The sequence below is a fragment of the Gambusia affinis genome, linkage group LG16 (assembly GCF_019740435.1).
Source record: "Gambusia affinis linkage group LG16, SWU_Gaff_1.0, whole genome shotgun sequence".
Lineage (NCBI taxonomy): Eukaryota > Metazoa > Chordata > Actinopteri > Cyprinodontiformes > Poeciliidae > Gambusia > Gambusia affinis.
In genome coordinates this window covers 65,387-88,186 of record NC_057883.1, presented here as the reverse complement: position 1 = coordinate 88,186, position 22,800 = coordinate 65,387, and the positions used below count along the sequence as shown (strand labels likewise).

The following is a 22,800-nucleotide window of genomic DNA, read 5'->3' as shown; positions in this document are numbered from 1 at the left end:
CTCTCTGCGTTCCTTCACCTCAAGGCTCCGCTCTGCCACCAGTATTCGGACCCGGGGGGAAGACTATCCTGAGCTTTGCCGGAACTGATCACCTGCCCTTGGTGATCCTCAGCTCACTAGTCTTCTGCCGGGTTTGGGCACCAAAGAATTGTATCATTAAACCTTCTAACTGCTATTTTTCTCTGTGTGAGTCTATCCAGATTGAAATGTTGGCAACATTATTAGCTTTACAATGGTAAGAAGACATGAAACCATTAAAAACAGTAATTTGTTCAGATTCAAGCTCTACATTATTAAGTTTAAAATATAATCCATCAGATAGTAGGACGGACATTTCATTAGAAATATTTCATACATTATTCAGAATACAAAATATGGGTTTGATAGTTATATTTGTGTGAGTTCCAGCATGTATTGGAGTAGAAGGAAATGAGAGGGCCAATAAAATGGCAAAAAGGGCAATTCATAATCCTATTAGTTCTACAGTTAAAACAAGTAAATCTGAGGGAAAGAGTGTTGTTAAAGAAAAACTGATGAAAGAATGGCAAACAAGGTGGGATGAAGAAAAAACAGGAAGATGGTTTCACAAAATTCAAAAGATAGTGGGAGAAAGAAGAAATGGAAGACTAAATAGAAAGCAGGAAAGAGTGATAAGGTTAAGATTTGGACATGCAGGACTTAATTATACACTTTTGAAAATACAAAAGTATTAAACTGGCAAATGATCACTGTGAAAAATATAAAACAGTAGAACATGTTATATTAGAATGTTATAAATATAATTGAAATCAATGAGAAGGCGCGTCCAAACTTTTGGTCTGTACTGTATATATATATATATATATATATATATATATATATATATATATATATATATTGGACCATCACAAATCACACGCCATACCAGTAAGTGGTGGTAATGCTACTAAAAGTTTGTTGCTAACAGTAAATCCAACAAGAAGAAGGACAAGGAGGAGAGGAAACACCAGGGAGCTGAAAACACTTCTAACACTAAAGAAAATCGGATAAACTAGAAGAGAAGAAGACATGAGGGAAAACATAAACAAACTTAAATAGAAAGAAGGCTGATCTAACAATAATAAGAACTTTCGCAAAGAAAGTTGGACATAGATTCAGACAAAAAGACTAACTAAACTTAAAGTGACAAAATGAGAAAGCTAGACGGACTTACAAAGAAATAACTGGAACCACTAAAGAAAGGCAAACCTAGACTCAAACATGTAAGAATAACTAAACCTGGGGTGATGGAGTAACTAAGAAATAAACATTACTAGAAACAAAACAGGGAGACTGAAGTAAGAAATAACTAGAAGAACTAAAGAAATAACTTAGCTAGAATCGAAAAAGAAACATACATAAACTCAGGCTTCTAAGAATAACTGAAACCATCCATCCATCCATTTTCTGTTCACCCTTGTCCCTAATGGGGTCAGGAGGGTTTCTGGTGCCAATCTCCAGCTACATTCCGGGTGAGAGGCTGGGTCACCCTGGACAGGTCGCCAGTCTGTCGCAGGGCAACACAGAGACACACAGTCATGTTTTTGGACTGTGGGAGGAAGCTGGAGAACCCGGAGAGAACCCACCATGCACAGGGAGAACATGCAAACTCCACAAAGAAAGACCCCGGGCTGGGAATCGAACCCAGGACCTTCTTGCTGCAAGGCAACAGCTCTACCAACGGTGCCACTGTGCAGCCCTGAAACCAGGAAGAGGAAAGCAAGAATAATCTAACCAAAACAAATTACATCAACATAATAAAACTAAATTGACAATGAAGGGCTAAACTAAAGTGAACTAAAACATAATGCTAAATAAAATGAAAGGCAAAACCAAACCCAAAAACCCAGAGTCCTGACAGATGTGACAGAATGGACATTAGAAATAATTACTCCCTTTTCTTACTTTATTTGAAGATTTCTGGCTGACTATAGAAATTACTCTTAAGCTGCACATCTCCTATTCAGACTGAGTCATTAAACTGTAGTTATAGCAATTCATCACCAGTGGGCACACAGAACACAGTACGCAATCTTGACTCAGTGAGCCAACGGCAATTCAACGCAGTAACGGCTGATCGGCAGAGGCGCTCACTGTCGCTGTTGTGTGTTTTAACAGGTTAATATCTATTAGCACTGCTATCTATGTCAACTGTCTTGTATAGGGGAAATGAGCTAAGGTAAAATAGCCAGGTATTTGAGCAAAAGTTATTAACGAGTAATTATTTGAGCTAGACTGTAAATTCATGAAGTGAGTCAACACCAATTCAGTGCAGCAATGGCTGCTTGCTGTTGCTCTTGTCTATGTTAACAGTTTTCAACAATAAAAGAACAAAATCATACTGATTAATTAAGTGTGCAACACTGATTAAAGTGGTGGCCAGAATTAAAAGACTTGGTAGCCAGGAAACGTCTTTCAAATGTGGTGAGTGATAATGTTGTTAAATCAGTTGTGAGACTTGTGCAAGAACATACCCACAGATGAAGTTACTTCAAAGAGAACCTCTCCTTCCACAATCTAGTCCTCTCTTCCATTTGAATCCATCTATAGTAGATGGTCTGCTATGTATTGGAGGATGATTACAATAGTCGTCTCTCAGCAAATACTTTTGCCAAAGGACAGTCATCACTCATCTCATTTTGTCCTTCTGTCACTCTGAGGTGTTTCATCAAAACAGAGGTCAAATCCAAAAGGTGGATGCTTTTTTTCCTCTGCACGTTCCCTACCCACCTTCGCCCCGCTTGTTCAGTTTTTGTGCTGCTTTTTTGGAGCGTCTCTGCACATTCTCTGAATCTACAAATTATGGGTCTAGTCAACCGGTCTCTCAATGCAACTGATCAAATTTTCTCAATGAAAAGACTGGGAAAAAGAGAGCCCTTTGGTCCTCCGGGGACATACCCGAAACATACACCCTGTATTTATTTGGATTAATGACAACAGAATTTCTGCTGTTTTGAGTTGGTGGTTACCTGGCATATCGACAAATCTGTGATGGATTAGGCCGACTAGCAAACACTCAGACTGATATGCTGTGGAACAGAAGTGCAAATTGGATGCGATACTTGCTGAGCTCTGCTGGCCAGCTGCTGACACTAGAACTTACTAGCAGGATGGAATTGATCATAGAAAAATTGCTAGCTTCGTCCGGCTGGAATGGCCACATTAATTTGGACTCAGATCTAAAGGTGAAACTTTAGGATAGATTGAAACTCAAAATATACCCAACCTGAAGCATATTGTTTGTATCTGAACTGGCTCCTCTGTGAGATAGCCTTAGGTGGCTGGCTATCTCATCTTCTGGAAGACACGTAAACAAAGACGCTCTTTCCCATATCCTCTCCCCTCTGAAAACATCCGTGCAATCGTATGACTGCAGCCTTCAAGGACTTGCTCTTAGATAATACCACCATATCAGAGACTGTGCCTGCATGGACTTACTGCAGACACATTTCATGGCCACAGATACACACTCTGTCACCTCACTGCCTTCGCTGGCTCATGTTTGAATGTTGCATTACAAAGTAACGCGTTACAAAATGGGTTTTCTCTATAGGGTGTCTGAGCTCTCCCTTGGAGATAGGGTGAGAAGCTCAGTCATCCGGGAGGGACTCAGAGTAGAGCTGCTGCTCCTTCACGTCCAGAGGGGCCAGTTGAGGTGGCTCGGGCATTTGGTTAGGATGCCTCCTGGACGCCTCCCTGGTGAGGTGTTCCGGGCACGTCCCACCGGGAGGAGGCCCCGGGGAAGACCCAGGACACACTGGAGGGACTATGTCTCTCGGCTGGCCTGGGAACGCCTTGGGATTCCTCCAGAGGAGCTGGAAGAAGTGGCTGGGGAGAGGGAAGACTGGACCTCCCTTCTGAAGCTGCTACCCCCGCGACCCGACCCCGGATAAGCGGAAGAAGATGGATGGATGGATTATTTTTCATTAAAATACATCATCATTTACTCAGTACCTGGGTCTCAAGCCTCTGCCTCACCACCTTCTCACTGCACCTCATGACAGTGTCTTTGTTAATGTCGAGATGATATACTACCTCTGAATGACGTCGAGCTTCGCGTTGCGCTACAGAAAACTGCAAACATCGAGACTAATTTGAACAGCACAATAAACGTGCCCGTAGTTGCCAATAATTATAATCGCAAGTTAACACCATTGTAATTATTTATATAAAGATAAGTGTCACAAATCTGTGCAGCCATCTGAGTGGAGCTGCAGGAGGAGCTCTGTGCGCTGCGCTGACACCAAACGCAGGGCCGTAACGCAGAACCTGGAAGCTGGGGGGAGAGAGAGCTTAAAAATCCTTCTTAGAGTTTTCCAGACAACAGTGGACAAAAAACAAATTACTCCCTTTTTTTTAATACTGTCGTAACCATTAAACAATCTCCTCTTCAGTTCACCATTATAAGTGGAGACACATTGTTGATGTTTCCATTATATAATAGCCAGTGATGGCATAGTTACTTTGAAAAAGTAACTTTAATCGGACTACTGATTACTCCTTGAAAAAGTAACTTAGTAAGATTACTGATTACTTGTTTTGGAAAGTAACTAAGTTACATTAAAAGTAACTTTTTAGTTACTTTCAGCAGCTGCTGACAACAACGCTCCGCCTCCTGTGAAAATCACATTGAGCTTTGCTAATACTTAATTGTCAGCTATTTTATAATGGCAACATCAACAATGTGTCTCCACTGATAAGGTTGAACTGAAGAGGAGATTGTACAAAAAAAAAAAAAACGTCAATTTGTGTGGTCCATTGTTGTCTGGAAAACTTTGAGAATGATTTTAAAGCGTCCCCTGCCCCCTCCCTCCAGGTTCTGCGTTACGGCCCCGACTTTGGTGCCGCAGCGCACAGAGCTCCTCCTGCAGCTCCACAGCTCAGATGGCTGCACAGATTTGTGACACTTATCTTAATATTAATAATTATAGTGGCGTTAAGTTGCCATTATAATTATTGGCAACTACGGACACGTTCATTCGTGGCTGTTCATATTAGTCTCTATGTTTGTAGTTTTCTGGAGCGCAACGCGAAGCTCGACGTCATTCAGAGGTCGAGCTCTGGGTTAACAAAGACACAGCGGGACGGATCATCCGGGAAATGATGGACAGGGAGAGACTGAGTAAAACTACCTTAATGACGGACAAATTCTGGGATTTATTATGAGTCTTTGCTCATTTCCAAGCCCAAATGAGCAACTTCACGTTCAAAAACGAGCCCAAAAAGGCGCAACACGCCGCTCATTAAATTTGCAAGCAACTTTAAAAAAAATGAAGCCCAAAGCCGCTTATAATAATCGGACTTGGCGACAGAAACTCAAAATAGTTCCAGTTTTTCCACCAACAAAATGCGCATCTATGCACATTTCTGTCGAGACGTCGGTCACTCGACAAGACACGAAGAGGAAATACGATTAAATTACAAAAGAAGATAGTAACGCAAAAATGATTTTGATAAGTAACTGTAGTCTGACTACTGGATTTGAAATAGCAACGCGTTAGATTACTCGTTACTGAAAAAAGTGGTCCGACGTCAGTAACGCGTTAATTTGTAACGCGTTACTGACGTCACTGATAATAGTTTACAATTAAGTATTGGCAAAGATCAATGTGATTTTCACAGGAGGCGGAGCGTTGTTGTTAACAGCTGCTGAAAGTAACTAAAAAGTTACTTTTAGTGTAACTTAGTTACTTTCCAAATCAAGTAGTCAGTAATCTAACTAAGTTACTTTTTCAAGGAGTAATCAGTAGTCCGATTAAAGTGACTTTTTCAAAGTAACTATGCCATCACTGGTTGCTACATGTGCCTATTTTTCCTGATCTGTCATTTCTTTACCCTGTCTGTTTAGTTTATTACTGTTAGAAATACTTTCGATAGATATTAACCTTTTTTTAATGAACTTTGGAGTACTTATTACTTCAGACCAGGGGTGCCAAAACGTTTTGAGCCCAAGACCTACTTTTTCTGTCACCAACCGACTGAGATCTACCTCAGATATAAAAATTGTAAATGAAACTATCGACCTGTGACAGACTGGCAACCTGTCCAGGGTGACCCCACCTCTCACCCGGAACGTAGCTGGAGATAGGCACCAGCAACCCTCCTGACCCCATTAGGGACAAGGGTGAACAGAAAATGGATGGACTCTATTGACTTTTTCATATGCAAATACACATCAGTTCTATCAGACATATTAAAGTGATTGAAAACCTAATGCGGTTTCCTCCTCAGTGAAATTCTGACACTGGAATGATGTTACTGGTTTTTCAGTCAGAAGCTGGTTGCAAACCTGAGGCCGGCAGGTATCAATCAATTATGGTAGTTCTGAAATTTGGTTTGATGACCTCAATGAGAAATTTCAGATTGATAGGATGAACTAAAGAGCTCTGTTAAGTTAATAGCACATCTTCTAGAGTTTAGATGTTTTTCCACCAAGAGGTTTCAGAGGTGTCACATCAAATCAGATGTTGGACTGTCATAATGTGTTGTGAGGTGGTGGTGAGGCAGACGTTTGAAGACCCAGGTAGATGAAAAATGAAGGTTTTACTTGAGGAATATTCCACAAAACAGAGCACAAAGATGAATAAACAAGTCCAAAACCCTGGCAGCACTGCTGAGCGGAAGCTGAGGCTCACTCAGGTACCAAACAGAGAACATGAATGGACTAACCGGACACACAGCAGAACAGACGCCAAATGAGGCAAGGACCTGACAAAGACACAGACACACAGGTGACACTAAATACACAAGAGGTAATCAGGGAACGAGACACACCTGGGAACTAATCAAGGGGAGGACAGGACAACATGGAGACTCAGACACAGGAACTCAAAATAAACACACAGAGAAACTCAAATCACAACATGGACTGGATTTTATTTCAGTGTCATTTATAAATGTCAGCTCTTCATTTTTAATAGCAGAGCTATATAGGCCAAAATAACTTGTCAGTTTGGAGAAAATCTCATCAACATAAATATTTCCACTAAATAAACAGCATGTTTGATAGAGTAAAGAGTAGAGAGCCTCTGAGACTATGTGCTCAAAGATGCCAGAGAGCACCAAACAATTTTTAAAAATTAGACAATTAATTGAATTTTACATAATTATCGCAGTAGGAGCTGTTTGTTTGTTGAATGTGTCATGAAATATATTTGTCCTGTTTGCAAGTATATGTCATTCACAACAAATATCAAACGAACGAGGTAATTAGTCCTAGTATGTCGTTTATTGAATGCTCAGAAACTACAGCTGCTGTAATGAGCTGCAGCAAAGGTAAACAAAGGTAAAATAACCTGAACAACTCAGTACCTTTTTACTCTCTCTCTTTGTTGTTTAAGCAGACCTGTTGCCATGGCAACCCCCTGTGTTCCACTAGCTGAGCAGAGATTATGTTAAAAACATAACATTCAGTCCGTTATGATATTGAGTTTTCAAGCTTGATATTTATTTTGCAATTAGTAATAATTGCTCCTCTGAATACAGGTTCTTTTGTTTATGGAACCAAAACAGCAAGAATTGCACAACACCTTGTTGGAACAATAATTACTGAGATTATTATTTTTGTTGGGTCATTAATTTGAACATGTTTTGTTTATTTTCTTTATTATTTAAAAAGGCTGTCAACGTTTTGGATCTTAGTGAATATTTTGATAAGCACGTCAGAAGAGGACGTGCTGGTCTCCCCCTCCTGACAGAGGGTTCAGTTTGTCACCTTCCCGCGATCGATGTATTGAGCACCAATATTTAGCTTATTAATATCAGAGCAAGACCTAACGAAACTCCTGTTAGTTTAGAAATCTAGAACAAACTTCGAAAGTACCATCTTCTTAACAACCCAGAACAAGAATAAAACATGGAAAGCTTTATTTTGTGAAAATCTAAAACTCAACTCAAAACATCTGGGACAAACATTTAGTTTTATACCTCATTAATCTTACCAAAAACGGAGAACCAACATCTAGTTTTATCAGAACAAGAATCCAGAGAAACCCCTACTACTTTATAAATTATAGACTACTTAGTAAACATGGGGAACCAATATGTAGTTTTATACTTTTACCTTTTTCTCTTTCTTTTGGTTGTCTTGTTTTGTTTGTATTTCCTTCTAATTTATGTGGTGCAATTTCAACTGCCTTGTTGCTGAAAATGTGTTGTATAAATAAAATGACCTTACCGACCTTATCTTATTGGGTGCAGTAGGTTGGTGGCTCAGATTATTCATAAATGTGTGCAGCGTAGGAAGCTCAGATGGCCAATTCAATCTTATGCTTGAATTTCCAAAGAAATATTTGGAGACATCTGCACTGTTTACTTGTATGGATTGCTTAGGTCCTTTTGTTGTTAAGTGAATCTTGAGGAACATAAAGGCTTGGTATTTATGTCTTTTTCTTCATGCGCTGTTCATATTGAAATGTTGGATGATTTTTGCACAGAATAATTTAATTATGGACCTCATTGCCTCATTAGCTTAAGGGGAGCTGTGCGGTAGATACATTCCGATCCTGGGAGAAATTTTGTAGGAGCTAAAAATGAATTGACATGATGTGACAGTAAACATCTGGAGTCTTTCTTGGCAGGGAACCAATGTGAGCTTATTTTAAATGCTCCATCAGCAAGCCATGCTGGTTGGGAGCTTCAGTTATGCACCATTGGAAATAAATTAGATTTTACCTTGTCTCAAAGTTTGGGTAAACTTGATGATGCTTCTTTGAGAATTTTCTTTTATGAAGCAATGGCCATTATTAATAGTTGTCTTTTAACATTAAAAGGAATAAATGATCTTGGTTATTTTAAACCTTTAACCCCTAATTATTTTGTTTCTTTCAATTATGCCACATAGCATCATATTTCTTTAATCCCAGCATACTATTTTTACACCTGTTTTATTTTGCCTTGTGTTGTAAATTTTCCCTTTCTGCAGTTTTTTTATTTTTTTATTTTTGCTGCTGTGACACCTGCATTTAAGGATATTTCTATTCTATTCTCTTACTGTAGGTGGTGATGGAAGGAGTCAGAGGCTCGGGTATTGAAGGCAATATCGCTATTGATGATGTTACCATTGAGGAGGGCGAGTGCAAAGACTCTCCGTCTAACAGTGAGAATCTTCATAGACTGAATTTTATATTTTGATTTAACTATTTAAAATGTCAAACTGCAACATTAACCATAGAACCAGTAAATCTGTCAGATTTATCCATTAAGTATTTCCTGTTCAGAGAATCATGCAGATTGATGGAATATTAAAAACAGATTAAATAAATGAAACAATACAGCAACAAATGTAGATCTGTTTACTCACAGATGTGTGGATCACCATGCAGCGCATTTTTATTGTTAGTGTTTATGCAATATATCCACAACTTACGTTAAGCTGTGGATATATTGTTCTGTCGGAATAGTATCCCAGAACGCTCTTATTTTGACAGGGCACATTTTGGTAACTGTTTGCTTGGATCTGTTTTGTCCCAAGCCTACAAATATTAGTTATGAATAAATTTGATTGACTTGAACAAAAATAACCTATATTGAACATGTAATCTTCAAATAATTACATAAAACAAAATTTTAAAAACTTATGAGCTTTTTAATACCATCACATAAGATTGCAAAAGATCTGGCCCTTCAAACAGTGTGTATAGCTCAATTAATGATTCAAAATATTTTAAAAAGTTTCTATCTAAGGAAGATTGCATCGGGTCATTGACTAGATAATCGCCTGTATTCTTGCTGAGCTTTGCTGGCCAGCTTGAGCAAGTATGAATCAATACTGAAGAGTAAAAACTCCCCTTTAACAAGAAGAAACTTTAAGCAGACCCTGACTCAGTACAAGTGACCAACTGCCACAATATAGCAAATACACAAAAAAGAAACATACTGATGTAAGAGTACTTTCTAGTGCAAATGCAAAGTAAAAAAGTAAAAGGAGAGAGACACATTTTTGAAAGTAGCGGCTCAGCTCATGCCTTACTCCAAGGAAGGTATTGGGTGTAGCTTCTATAGAGTGAAAAAACATAACCAGTTGAAATGACAACAAAACATGCAGAGTAGTCAAAGAAGAAATTGACATGGAGTGTCACTTTGTGTATTTTGCAATATATTTCAGTGTATTACATGAATAGGCCGGTCATGATAACAAATTTTGCTGACCGATTAATTGTCTCAAAAATTATTGCGATAGACGATAATATTGTTTGAAGACGTTTTTACACTGATTTAATGGAAATGATGTAATAATGCATGTGATTTCCTGCCAAAAATAGATACACTTTATTTAAAAAAAAACACTTGAACTGATAAAATAAACAAAACAACCAAAAACAAAAATAAAATGGATTCTCAGTCTCCATTAACCAAAATGTACTTGAATAAAAACACCAAAGTGTAAATAAATACTGGATTCAAGAGTTCAGATTATAAAGTCTGTAAACCATATTGCCCTTCAGTAATCATTAGATTTAAATAGAGAAGATGGAACATCGACTACCTGATGCAATAGTTCACACTACATGTTAGTACACTCCTACATATTCCCCTTATGACAATCTTAGAATGTTGATCGTTCTAAGATTGTCGCTTTCATAAGCAATCATCCTGTTGTGTGCGGTGTGTTACTAGATCCGATCTAAATCAGGTGTTTTCCTCGTATGGGAGCATTAACGCAGCCTGTTGAATGTGACAGGTAGCCAATCAGAAAGCGAGGATTCTCCTCTGTGCTTTCTAAGGGGAAATTACAGAGGGGAATCCCAAACAGCTGACACGGTGCAACCCAAAGTCTTGGAGATGATATGTGGAAACAACATTAATGTTTATAAAACTTTTTGTGCAAAGAATATAGAAATGACGATGGGAGGAGTTGGAGTGAAATTGCTACACAGTTGATGAACCCGGTAACTTTTCAGCTGTTCTTCATTAACGTGACATAAATAGGTTCTAATGATTTTCATTCAGTCAGGACTGACACTAGAGCCACATGCACTGCAGGTAGATTGTGGTAAAGCATTGATTAATGCCTGGTTTTACAATTAGTTAACTGGACTTGTAGCCATTATTTTGTGTCCATTGTTGGACACCACACGGCACAATCGAATCCGATCAAACCGTTATAACTAGGATTTTTGTCATCTATCGTGTGATCTCTCAGGTTTTTAACATGGGCCGACAATCGGCCGACAGCTCTAAGACGGTGTAGTGTGAACTGGACATTACACTGAGGATATGAAGAAGGGTCGGTCAGTGGAGAGCAGCAGAGTTGAGCCTTTTTTCATTCAGTGTCATCAACAGAAAGAGAAAAAGGCCAGAAGAGATGATAAAGCCAATAATTAAAATGACGTCAATAGTTTTAATTTATCGTACGATTAATTGATTTATTGTTTATTGTGACAGGCCTATAAATGAGTATATAATATACTGTAAAATACATGCATCAATTAAACAAATGGGTACAGGCCTCCTATTGGATAATTATTGCAATGGTGATTATATTTCAGCTGGAAACAAGTTGGTTAATCCCAACTGGTGCAGTGAGTTGCTTCTCATTTATTAAACAACCATGTCTAAAGACACATCCTGTGGTTGTGGAAAAGATGTCATTCAGTCAGAAACTACTAAATTTGGGTTAAAAACTGTCCAACGAATTACTAAAAACTGAAAGGATAATGGGGACCCATCATCTTTGAGGAAGAAACGTGGCCGGAAAAAACACCTGAATGATCGCGATCATGTTTGGTGCAATCAATTCTTAAAAAGAAACAGTAGTAGAACTCAGTGCTATGTTTAATAGCAAAAGAAAGAGGATTGCCCCATACACAATGCGAAGGGAACTGAAGGAACTGAACAGCCATGTAGCTTTCAGAAAACCACCAATCAGTGAAGCTAACTGGAAAAAAAGGCTTTATTTTGCTGGGGAGCATAAAGAAGGGCAATTGAAGAAGGTCATGTGGTCTGATTCCAAATTTACCAGAGTTCCAGAGATGGGGAACTCTCTGGAACTCCTTGGTAATGTACTGATCTTGCCTAGTGTACAAGTCTGTGTGGGCAGAAGCATCTGGGGTTGTTTCAGTTGGCCAGGTCTGGGTTCAGCAACAGTATGTGCTCAAAGGATGAAGCAGGCTGGCAACCTGAATATACTGATAGACCAGGTCCATCAATGCATTTTGTCTTCCCTGATGGCATGGCACATAACAAGATAACAATGTCAGGATTTATCAGGCTGGAATTGTGAGAGAGCATGAGACATCCTTTTCACACATGGTTTGGCCACCAGAGTGGGATGTGCATGAGAGATAGTTGTGGTTGTCAAACTCTACCATCATCGATGCAAGATCTTGGTGAGAAATTGATGCAACACTGGATATAAATAAATCGTGTGACATTTCAGAAGCTTTTCAAAACAATGTCACCACTCTTGTGTGAAGAAATCAAAGCTGAAAGCAGTTATGATCTTCATTTCTGGTAGTGTTTCTTTTTTTTTTTTGGCCAGGCAGTGTATAATTTAATCTTTTTTACAGCATATCTATCTATCTATCTATCTATATCTTAGAAAAGGACAATAAGTTATAAAGACAATATTTTTATCAATGTATTACTGATTACTGGAAATCTATTGTAATGTATATTAATATATATATATATATATATATATATATATATATATATATATATATATATGTTTTAGGTTTCTTTCTGTCGAGTCTTAAGTTGTTCAAACTTTGGTTTAACATGATCAAAGTTTGATTTAAAGATTGCAATATCTTTAAACTATATATATATATATATGGTATGGCTGAAACGATTCTTCAAATGATTCTGTAAGGAGATTTGGGTTTTTCTCTGTGTTGATTTGAGTTCTCTCTACGTTTATTTTGAGTTCCTGTGTCCTCCGAGTCTCTGTGTTGTCCTGTCTTCCCCTTGATTATTCCCAGGTGTGTCTCGTTCCCCGATTACCTCCTGTGTATTTAGTGTCACCTGTGTCTCTGTCGAATGTTTGGTTCCAGTCTGTCTTGTTGTCCTTGGGTTTAGCCAGTTGCTACCAGTGATGAACCCTAGTCTTCTGCTCAGCTGTGCTGCCTGGTATTGGGGATTGTTGAACTTTGTATTTTTGGGCACCGATCATTAAAACTATCATTATTCATTTAATCCTGGGTCTACTGCCTGCTGCTTCACTACCTCACACCACAAATCATGACAGATTGGACTCTCAACCTCGATTATTAAAAGTCCTTGAGGAAATTTTACCTGCTTCAAATCTACGCTAATTTATGTTTTATTATTTAGCACACCGTGTTCTGTATTCCCCCTCTGAGTTGTTGACGAATGCTAAGTGTTAATGGCATAACATCCAATTTTGAAGTTCGGCCCGTGGGGTTTTTATTGATTGATGACAATGCCCGGGTTTTCATTGTTTTTGGGGGACCAATAAGCATCCTTAAATGACTGCCGTGATTCCTGGAGTACGCCAGCCTTTCTCCTCCGGGAGCTTCTGGTTGAAAGCAAACGGCGGTGAGCTGATAGACTGAACATGCGGGCGGCTGACTAGTTGGTGCTCACAGTGTAAGTGTAGCTTTAACGACGAACTGCACAATAAATTTCATATTATCCTGGTCTGAACAAACGGGTGGTGGAGCGCACCGTGACGGTACATGGCTAGTCCATGAATTTCTGAGTGTGACGAATGAAGGTGCCATAAATATCACGTATTGCCCCCTCCCCATTTTTACTTTTGTCCCCTGGTCTACCAGTCCCCAGACATACGTTAGTCTGTCCCCTGGTCTATTTTCTCCCCTTTAGTCCCATCTTACATTCATTCGCTCACCTGCCCCCTAGGGTGTCTGGGGGTGTGTGTGTGCGTGTGTGTGTGCATGGTTGTTTGTCTCTGTATCGCCCTGCAACAGACTGGCAACCTGTCCAGGGTGAACTACCTCTTGCCTGAAACATTTGTTGGAGATAGGCACCAGCACCTCCCGACTCCACTAGGGACAACTGAGTAGCCCTCACAGCTGCATAGCTTCAATAACCACTTCTGTCAACGGTAGCCCCCTTTCTAAAATAACGTGTACTTGGAACCGGCTGGATAATATTTAGTGACTTAGATTTAAGTCCCAGGGTCATTATTTACACCCACCAAAGGAAAGTCCGATGCCACAACATTACTGGAATTATGTATACTGGTTTTACCTTAAATAGAAGAACTGTGATTCAAACGACTCAATTAATTTCAATGTCCACAAACCTCATCAGAATTTTAAAGTGTATATATTTATTAAGCCAGCTTTAGCAGGGTAAATGACAAGCATATAAATTCATTGGAAGTTACACCATTCAAATAAAATCAATACAATTTAGATCAATTTAACCCTTTCCTAACACCCTCCCTACACTGTCATCTGTCTATCAAATAAGGCTTTGGGGTGCGGCTCAACTCATACCCATTTGATGAAATTGGATCTTGGTAACAGAAGTCCTTGTAGTCCTTGGTCAGAGTCTTATCCTTGAAACATAAATCCTGCTTGGAATTGAAACAAAGTGAACTGTCTGTTATATCCAACCTCACAGCTCTTCATCACTTAGTGACCTCTGTTCAATTCCCCAAGTCTGTTGCAAGGTATTTTGAGATTGTTGGGTTGAGCGCAGAGTGTTGAAATCCAATAAGGAACCAAGGCAGTGGGTCGTTGGATCCCGTCCCTTTGCTACGGCGCGAAGTACTCCTTGTTCCCCTTGGTTCCAGGGTGTGGTCCTCTGCTGGTCTTCTTGCTGCACTTGTGTTGAGTCTCAGTGCCGGGGACGAAGAATATCGTCTCACCTCGTCTTTGGGGTTTTATACCTTTCTCCCTCTCTATGGGAGTGTACCGAGAGAGAAAAAGAACATTGTGCGCAACTTCATGATGGCGCAACCAGCCTCAACCATCAACTCAGGCCTCCGCCCTGGTGACAGATGATGATTGTGAAATAATTCACTTGTTACCCGGCCATGTTGGACAACAACTCCTTTTTTGAGAAGTCAGCTGATTCTGAGCGGTCAGGAAGTCGGCTGATTCTGAGCAGGCAGCTGCATCCTCTAAACTCACACCCTCAGCCTGAAATTTGCTGAGCTCGCAAATTTGTTGAACTCGCACCCACACCCTGACCTTACTTCTCCTTATGAGTCTGTAATACATTTAAACATATAATCACCTTTAATCATCATTAATCAACATACAAGGCTGCGGCAGTCTCTCAAGCCTTTATGATCTGTTTTTCTGCATGAGCCTGGACAGATCTCACTCTCACATGCCAGATTTCTTGACAATATATATATATATATATAAAGTTGTGGTAGTACTCGAGCACTTTTTGATGGTCAGAGTTAGACTCTTTTTTTTTTAAAATTATTATCAGGCACTTTTTTGACATCCTAAGACATGAAATAGAAAAAAATCATCCAGCCTACTTGCAGCCTGCTTCAAGTAGGCTGAAGCAAGCCCTGGAACTCTGCTGGGTTCCACTCTCATTTTCAGGAACTTCACCCAGGACCGCACAATTAGTCATATTGGTTCTTTCAAAACAGAGCTGCTCTTGCCCTCTGTGGAAACTTTGTTTCCACACTTAACATGGTGTTTTATGTGGTCTTTCCTCCATTAAGTCTGACTTATGCCCCTTCAAATTTAGCTAGAACTGTGCATTTTTCATCCTTACTAGAGAAAAATACAAATAATTATAATTTTCTTTTCAGTACAGTTGTCACATCTTTGTCTTTAGGAAACATTCAAAACAAAAACGGGAGATATGGGTGTGTTTCTTAGAACTTTACTTGAACAAAACTTTTATTTTGATGCATATCTTTTGGTAATGAACCAAAGCTACTGAAATTGAATAAGCTTATTTGAAAACTATTCCAGTGAGATGTTCTGTTGTTGTTTTTGGGTGGATATGAGGCATCAGATGTACTTGTAGGCCAGGAAAGTTCGGCCTAGTGTCACTCCAAGTTTAAAGATGACATGGGGGAACCATGGAGTCAGAACCCAGGGAGACAGACAATTCTATTCCCAGCAGACACCAAAGGAATAAGAAATAAACATAACTAAGAAGAAATAAAGTAAAACAGAAACAAGAATGATCTGACCAAGGAACACAGAATAATCAAACTTAAAAACAACCTGGGACAAAACTCAAGCATTATAGGTACTATTAGCTGTCATTTTGTTGGTGAACGTAGATGCCAAAATATTCTATTAACAATATGCATGCAGTGATATTGCACCAAGTGGAGGAGTTCAAGTATTTCGGGATCTTGTTCACGAATGAAGGAAGAAGGGAGCAGGAGATCGATGGCTGGATTGGCGCAGCGTCTGCAGTGAAGTGGGCGCTGTACCGGTCCGTTGTGGTGAAGAGAGAGCTGAGCCAAAAAGCGAAGCTCTCGATTTACTGGTCAATCTACATTCCCACCCTCATCTATGGTCACAAGCTTTGGGTCATGACCGAAAGAACGAGGTTCCAGATAGAAACAGCTGAAATGGGTTTTCTCCGTCCAGGATGCCTCCTGGACACCTCCCTGGTGAGGTGTTCCGGGCATGTCCCACCGGGAGGAGGCCCCAGGGAAGACCCAGGACACGCTGGAGGGACTATGTCTCTTGGCTGGCCTGGGAACGCCTTGGGATTCCTCCAGAGGAGTTGGAACAAGTGGCTGGGGAGAGGGAAGTCTGGGCCTCCCTTCTGAAGCTACCTCTGCGACCCGACCCTGGATAAGCGGAATAAGATGGATGGATAGATGAATGAATTAAAAGTACCTTAAATATGCACTTTAAACTCTCAAAGGTTGCCATGACTACCTGCATTTATCTTGCTGGTTTAACATCAGCTAGCATGTTATCAGTGAACTACAACTGATTAGGACAGAGTTATTCAGCTAAATTAGCATTAGTGAATGAGATGCGGTAAGTGACCCATAAGCATTAAATGCTGGTGAGTCAATGATGAGAAAAAATGCCCCATTTGTCAAATATTAGTTGTTGGGTCTATTTTAGTTCCTACCCTGCAAGGAATCAACCAAAAACACAAATAGCTTTTCTGCAGAAAAGGGAAGCAGAGGCCAGACATGGAGAACTGCCGTCAAACACTGTCTGTGGTCAACTCCGTCGGCTCTCAGTCTCCAACTGCCTTTTATTATGATTACAAGGAAAGAGATTGGGCTTTTTCACACAGTCACCCTAACAATTGATCAATAACCTTTACTACAGGATGTTCTGGAACCTTCTGTGGAGATGCCCTTACAAGGGCACGAGGCTGACTGTTACTAATCAGTAATCACTAACAGGCAGCTGATAACACAAGCAGTTAATGACCAAAGCAGCTGAGGACACAGGAATGTGTAAATGTTTCTAGCCTCCAGGCCAGGGGTGGGCACTCCTGGTCCTCGAGGGTCGGTGTCCTGTAACTCTTAGATGTCTCCCTGGTGCAACACACCTGAATCCAACAGCTGAATCACCTCCCAAGTGTAGTCAGGTTCTGCTAATGACCTGATTATTTGACTCGGGTGTGTTGAAGTAGAGATACATCTAAAAGTTGCAGGAGACCAGCCCTCCAGGACCAGGACCCACCCCTACTCCAGGCAAACATCCTAAAAATCGTTAATAGTATACCACAAGAGAAAGATGACCAGTAAACAACAAACAAAATAATATGAAAACATAACCTTTCAAATAAACTCATAAGTAATTGAACTTGTATAATTCTTCTAACATTAGTTACTAGCAAACACTTTTTTTCTCAGTGAAATATGTTGCGTCCCTCTAAATAAGAAACTTATGCACAAAATGTTTTTTTTTCTAAAATTTAAGTTTTTAAAATTCATATTTAGCGTGCAAAGGACAAATAAAATTTCCCCCTTTTTCTAAAGACAACTATTTTCTGTCTATACATCACACATGATACTGAAACAGTGAAACAAGCTGATGTAATTGGTTTTGAAAGTCCTTGTCAATGTTTCTAATTGTCAGTATTTAGATATATGACATATTTACCCTGTAATTCTCTCTTTGTCTCTTTTTCCCCTAGATCTGAAGTCATTTGCTTCACTGCCATCGCATTACGTGTCTCTACTCTACATCAGTCAAAGTCTGGTGCTGATTGGCTGGCAGAGGTGACACCATCAGCACCTTTTCCCTCTTCTAATTACCTCCCATGCAAGCTTCCATGACTTTTGACTGTGGCCCAAGGGATCTGTTTTACACCTCACAATAATTGGAAACGGAGCAGAACTGTATTTGCTCCGTCAAGGGGAAAATAAATCTGTCCTTCAGTGACAACTTATTTGCTTTCTATCTTGTCAACAGTTCAACCTGTGATGGGTTTAGTTTAAATCTACTGCAACAGGAAGCTGAAGCTACCTGTCTAAAAATTCCTTTAAAATTGATTGGTATGTATTAACATCATACTCAGTATGCATTTATGTAATGAAATGATGATTTATGCTATGAAATATAGTCTGCATCAGAAGTCTGCTGCGTAGCATTGCCCATCACATTGAACAGTCTTCTGCACTACAACTAAATTCAGAAAGAAGGCTGATACATAAACAGTGGAACATGTCACAATAGTAGGATGATGTAAAATTAATAAAAAGTTTAAGGTTTAAACTTTTTAAACATTTGTTTTAACGTTATTCAATATTTTAGCAAGGCACTGTATCATGAACATGGCTTCAGTCAGTCTTTAATGTGAACTCTTGAAAACAAACATCTGACCACAAAACCCAACTGCATTAGTTTGTAGTGTCACTATTAATTGATTCAAATATTTTGAACAGGACAATGAGTCTTTATGTGGATATACAGACTCAAACAAAGAATTAGTTACAATCAATTTACAACAAAAAACATTTCCCATAACTTGAGTAGAGTCTCGGTGTACCCTGTCTGACATCACTTTTCAGGTCAAAAAAACCTGCACACCATTTCCTGCTCAAACTGGTGTTAAGAAAACAAAGCAGTTGGAAGTTCACGACCATGTTTTGCCTACCCCTTATCTGCTTCCCCTCACCTTTCTGTGCTCTAATTCTATAGATCAGCAGTACTGTATTGGACACACAAAAAGAAGTCTTTACTCTTTTAACCTAGAGAGGCTCGGAGAAAAAAAATAAGTATTTTTAGAGTGTATTTTAATGTTGGTCCATCTGTGTTAGACATGAAAACAACAGCTCACCTTCTGCCATAACATAAAGTGCCTTAAAATGAGAGGAGATGATTGCCCAAAGACTGGAATCAATATTGAGCCAGTGTCGGACATTATTCTGCATGATGAAAGGAAATTTAAACAATTAGCTTACACAGGATTTTGTATTAGTATGGAAATACAATTTCTCAACTTGTTTCTTTTTCTTTCTGTTGGGATATTAGCATAAGTGACCATAAGCCATATCAATGGCTGCGAAAAAAATGGCCAGGAAACGGACTTTTAATACTGACACCAACATTCTCAAATAACGTTTTCTATGTTGAATATTTTGCTTAATATGGAAAATGCAAAACATATGAACTATTTGACGAACTTTGAATCCATTAAAAACAAAGGATTTCCTAGTTTTAATCAATGGCATCCAAGCTTTGGACTTAGTGTATACTAGGGGTTGAACGACTTCATATTTTTTAAAGTTGACTACAACATGATAAAAGTCGAGTCAATGTCAACTAGTTGCTGTGACATCATAGTAACATAAGACAAAACCCCTCAAAACAACTTAGAGGCTTTATCAGCTATATTCAGGGCAAATATTGATTAAAAAACCCCGCTTTTACTAAGTCTATTATGTAGGATAAAAAGAAAGAGAAACAGAACATTGTCACTGACTTCTTCATGAGCAGCGGAGATAAGTCTGAAAAGTTGCACAAAGTCAGGTCTGACTTATTCGTTTTCAAACACCAGCTGATACTGATGATCACTGGATAGCTGCACATGTAGGAGTGCTAGCCCGGTAAAAAGTCATTGCAGAGTAAAGAATCGACTAGTCGACTAGTTGGTGCAACCCCTAGTGTATGCAAATGAAAGCTTCTAAAAGCATTCCAAAACTATATGACACTTTCAGTTCTTTACAGTTACTATTGTGTCAAAGTGTTTGAATGGCTGAGCAACTTTAATGTACTTCATACTGATTAACAACATAAGCACAAAGACAACATAGTCAGTTGAAAATGTTATTCTTCCTTTAAATTCTATGATTTTATAAGATGCCACACTTTGATTATTTATAAAACAATACAGAAAAAGATTGACAGAAAAGTAAAAACAAACAAAAACCCATCCACAGAGCAGCAAGGTACTTCTAGTAGAGAACTTGATTGATTCATAAAAGTATGAATTTAGGTATTTTGCACAATGCTAAGCTGGACAGACATCAGCAGTTAACTTAGAAAATATTTTTGTAACTCTTCACATAGTGTTGAGTAGAACATTTTTCTAAGTCAGTCATTCTTGACAAAGGTATCTTTAAAAAAGGTTAAACAAACAAGCTAAGCATGTTTAGCAAATATCACTTTATTCTTAAACCTTCTAAGTACATTTTTTTTTAAATGGATTTATGTTATAACATGTGATCTCCCTATAATAATCTTGTCTTGTCAACCCATACTTGTTTTAACTTTTTGTTTTCCTGGAAAATACATTAAAAACAATATTTGGATTTGATTTCAAAGTTCTTTCTCATTGTAAGGCTAATTTGTTCATTACTTGCAAGAAGGTTACATTTGCTGTTGGTTTGTAAAGTAATAAATATGAAGAATATATAATGAATCCTAACTTATTTTTAAAATGAATGGGTTAATGTTATTTACTTAATGTCATGAGTCTATTTCTCATATTGTGCTTGTAAATTATTATTATTATTATTGTGTAAACACTTTATAATAAATAAATAATTGACCCCTTATATGGTAGCTGATGTGCATTTATCTTAAAGACAAGAGCCATTTATCAGCCATATGTTAATGTATAAGATAAACCAAAGTCTGATATTTTTTTCAGGCCTGGGAAAAAACAAACTCTTGTTCTATTATTTGCTTCATACAGAAGGTCTGGACCTTTGGGTAGTGAGAAATGATTACTTGCTGGAGGTGTGAACTTTGTTGAAATTTTACATTTTACCCAATCAAAATGTAAAACACTTGGCTGCAGGGCAAATGTTGAGGGTGCCAGACATCCGGAGGGGGTCATAAAATGGTAACTTTAACTGTTTTCAAAATGTATAGAAATTAAAACATGTCCTAATATGACACAAAGTTAACTGCGCAGAAAAACTGTTATATACTACATTAATAATAATGACATTTTGCTTGGCACTAATGGGATGGAAAGCATTATTGTTTCATGAGGTTTTTATTGAACCATCAATACTTTGCCCAATAATTCATTACTTGACAGTGACATAACTGAAATTATGATGACCTTGTTATTCAAATAAATCATACTTCAAAAAAATATTAGAACATGGCAGTGTTTTTATAAAACATGGTTCTTGTGGAGAAATCTACTGAATTACATGGACCGGGGGCAGACCAAGTTTAGCCATTGGGCAGTATAACCTGAAGAAGCTTATCAATCAATCCATCAATTTATCAACTTTATTTCTAAAGTATATTTCAAAAACCGTTAGGGTAGCCAAAGTGCAGTACATTAAAACAAAAATGTGCAAATATATGAAATGTACAAAAGCCACTTACATGGCAGCTGTATTTTGAGGTGCCATACAAGACAAGACCACAGTATGTTAAAATCCAAAGAATAAAAGTCTGTCTTTAAAAATGACTTGCAAACAGGAAGACAGGAGGCCTGTCTGACACTTTAGGGTAACTTGTTCCATAACTTGGGAGCAACAATCCTTTTGCCTCTAAGCTAGTTTTAGGGTCTCTCGGCAGCAAGCACTCCACTGATCTTAGGGATGCGGTGGGCAGTATGGTTGAAGCGCCTTAGATAGATGTGGTGGAGTAAGGTTGTTCAAGTATTTGAAAACAAATAACAAAAGCTTAAAATGAATTCTGTAGTGCACTGGGAGCCAGTGAAAGGACGCTGGAATGGGAGTGATTTTAGCGTTCCTTGTCTGCTTGAGTTAACAGACAAGCAGCAGCTCTGAACAAGCTACAGGCAGGTTTGAGAGGTCTGGCTAATCCCTACATACAGTACATTACAGTAATTGCAATGAACTGTGATTAAAGTGTGAAGTAATTTCTCCAGGCCCGGTCTTGCCAAGATTGATTTCACCTTTGCTATTTGGCAATGATGATAAAAACTTTTCTTTTTTTATTATTATTTTTATTAATTTTAGATTCGTTACAATACAAAGAAGAAACCTGTGCCGCCACACACATACACACATAAAAATAAAAAAACTACAACAAAATACCCCACATGAACAAGAAACAAGGTGTCAATCTTTTCCTCCAGTCCACGTCCCCCCTCAGCCATCAAGAGAGGGGAAACAAAAGCAGGCAAGAATAAAAAGAGCTATAAAACAAAATAATAAAAAAAACTAAAATCCTAGGGACCAAGCAGAAAAGACTTAAGGGGACCCCAAAATGTCAAAAATGTGTCTGATTTGTGATTAAGATCATGGGTCAGCTTTTCCAAAGGAAGGATAACAGATATCTGTGTGAGCCACATATTTACTGTGGGGGCAGAAGGAGAAGTCCATTGTAACAAAATACATTTCTTGGCAAGAAATTGAAGAATTGTAAACAAGGATTTAGAATGATTGGGGGAAACATTTAGAAGATAGAACACAGGAGATAAAGAAAAGCGAACACCCAAAACCTTTTCAGT

At 38.7% G+C, this 22,800-nt stretch overlaps 1 protein-coding gene across 3 annotated transcripts in view; it reads left to right on the top strand.

Moving 5' to 3' along the window:
- The window catches only part of LOC122845798 (MAM domain-containing glycosylphosphatidylinositol anchor protein 2-like), a 164,097-nt gene extending 142,772 nt beyond the window's left edge, over nt 1-21,325 (top strand). The window contains exons 14-15 of one of the 3 annotated variants that reach the window (XR_006373136.1): nt 9,016-9,115; nt 18,049-21,325. Coding sequence is in view for 2 of the 3 variants with exons in the window: in XM_044142228.1 (XP_043998163.1) it covers nt 9,016-9,115; nt 18,049-18,137 (189 nt within the window). In the remaining variant the exon portion in view is untranslated. The remainder of the gene's footprint in view (nt 1-9,015; nt 9,116-18,048) is intronic. The other 2 variants (XM_044142228.1, XM_044142229.1) reach the window with 2 other exon arrangements.
- The last annotated feature ends 1,475 nt before the right edge of the window (nt 21,326-22,800 follow it).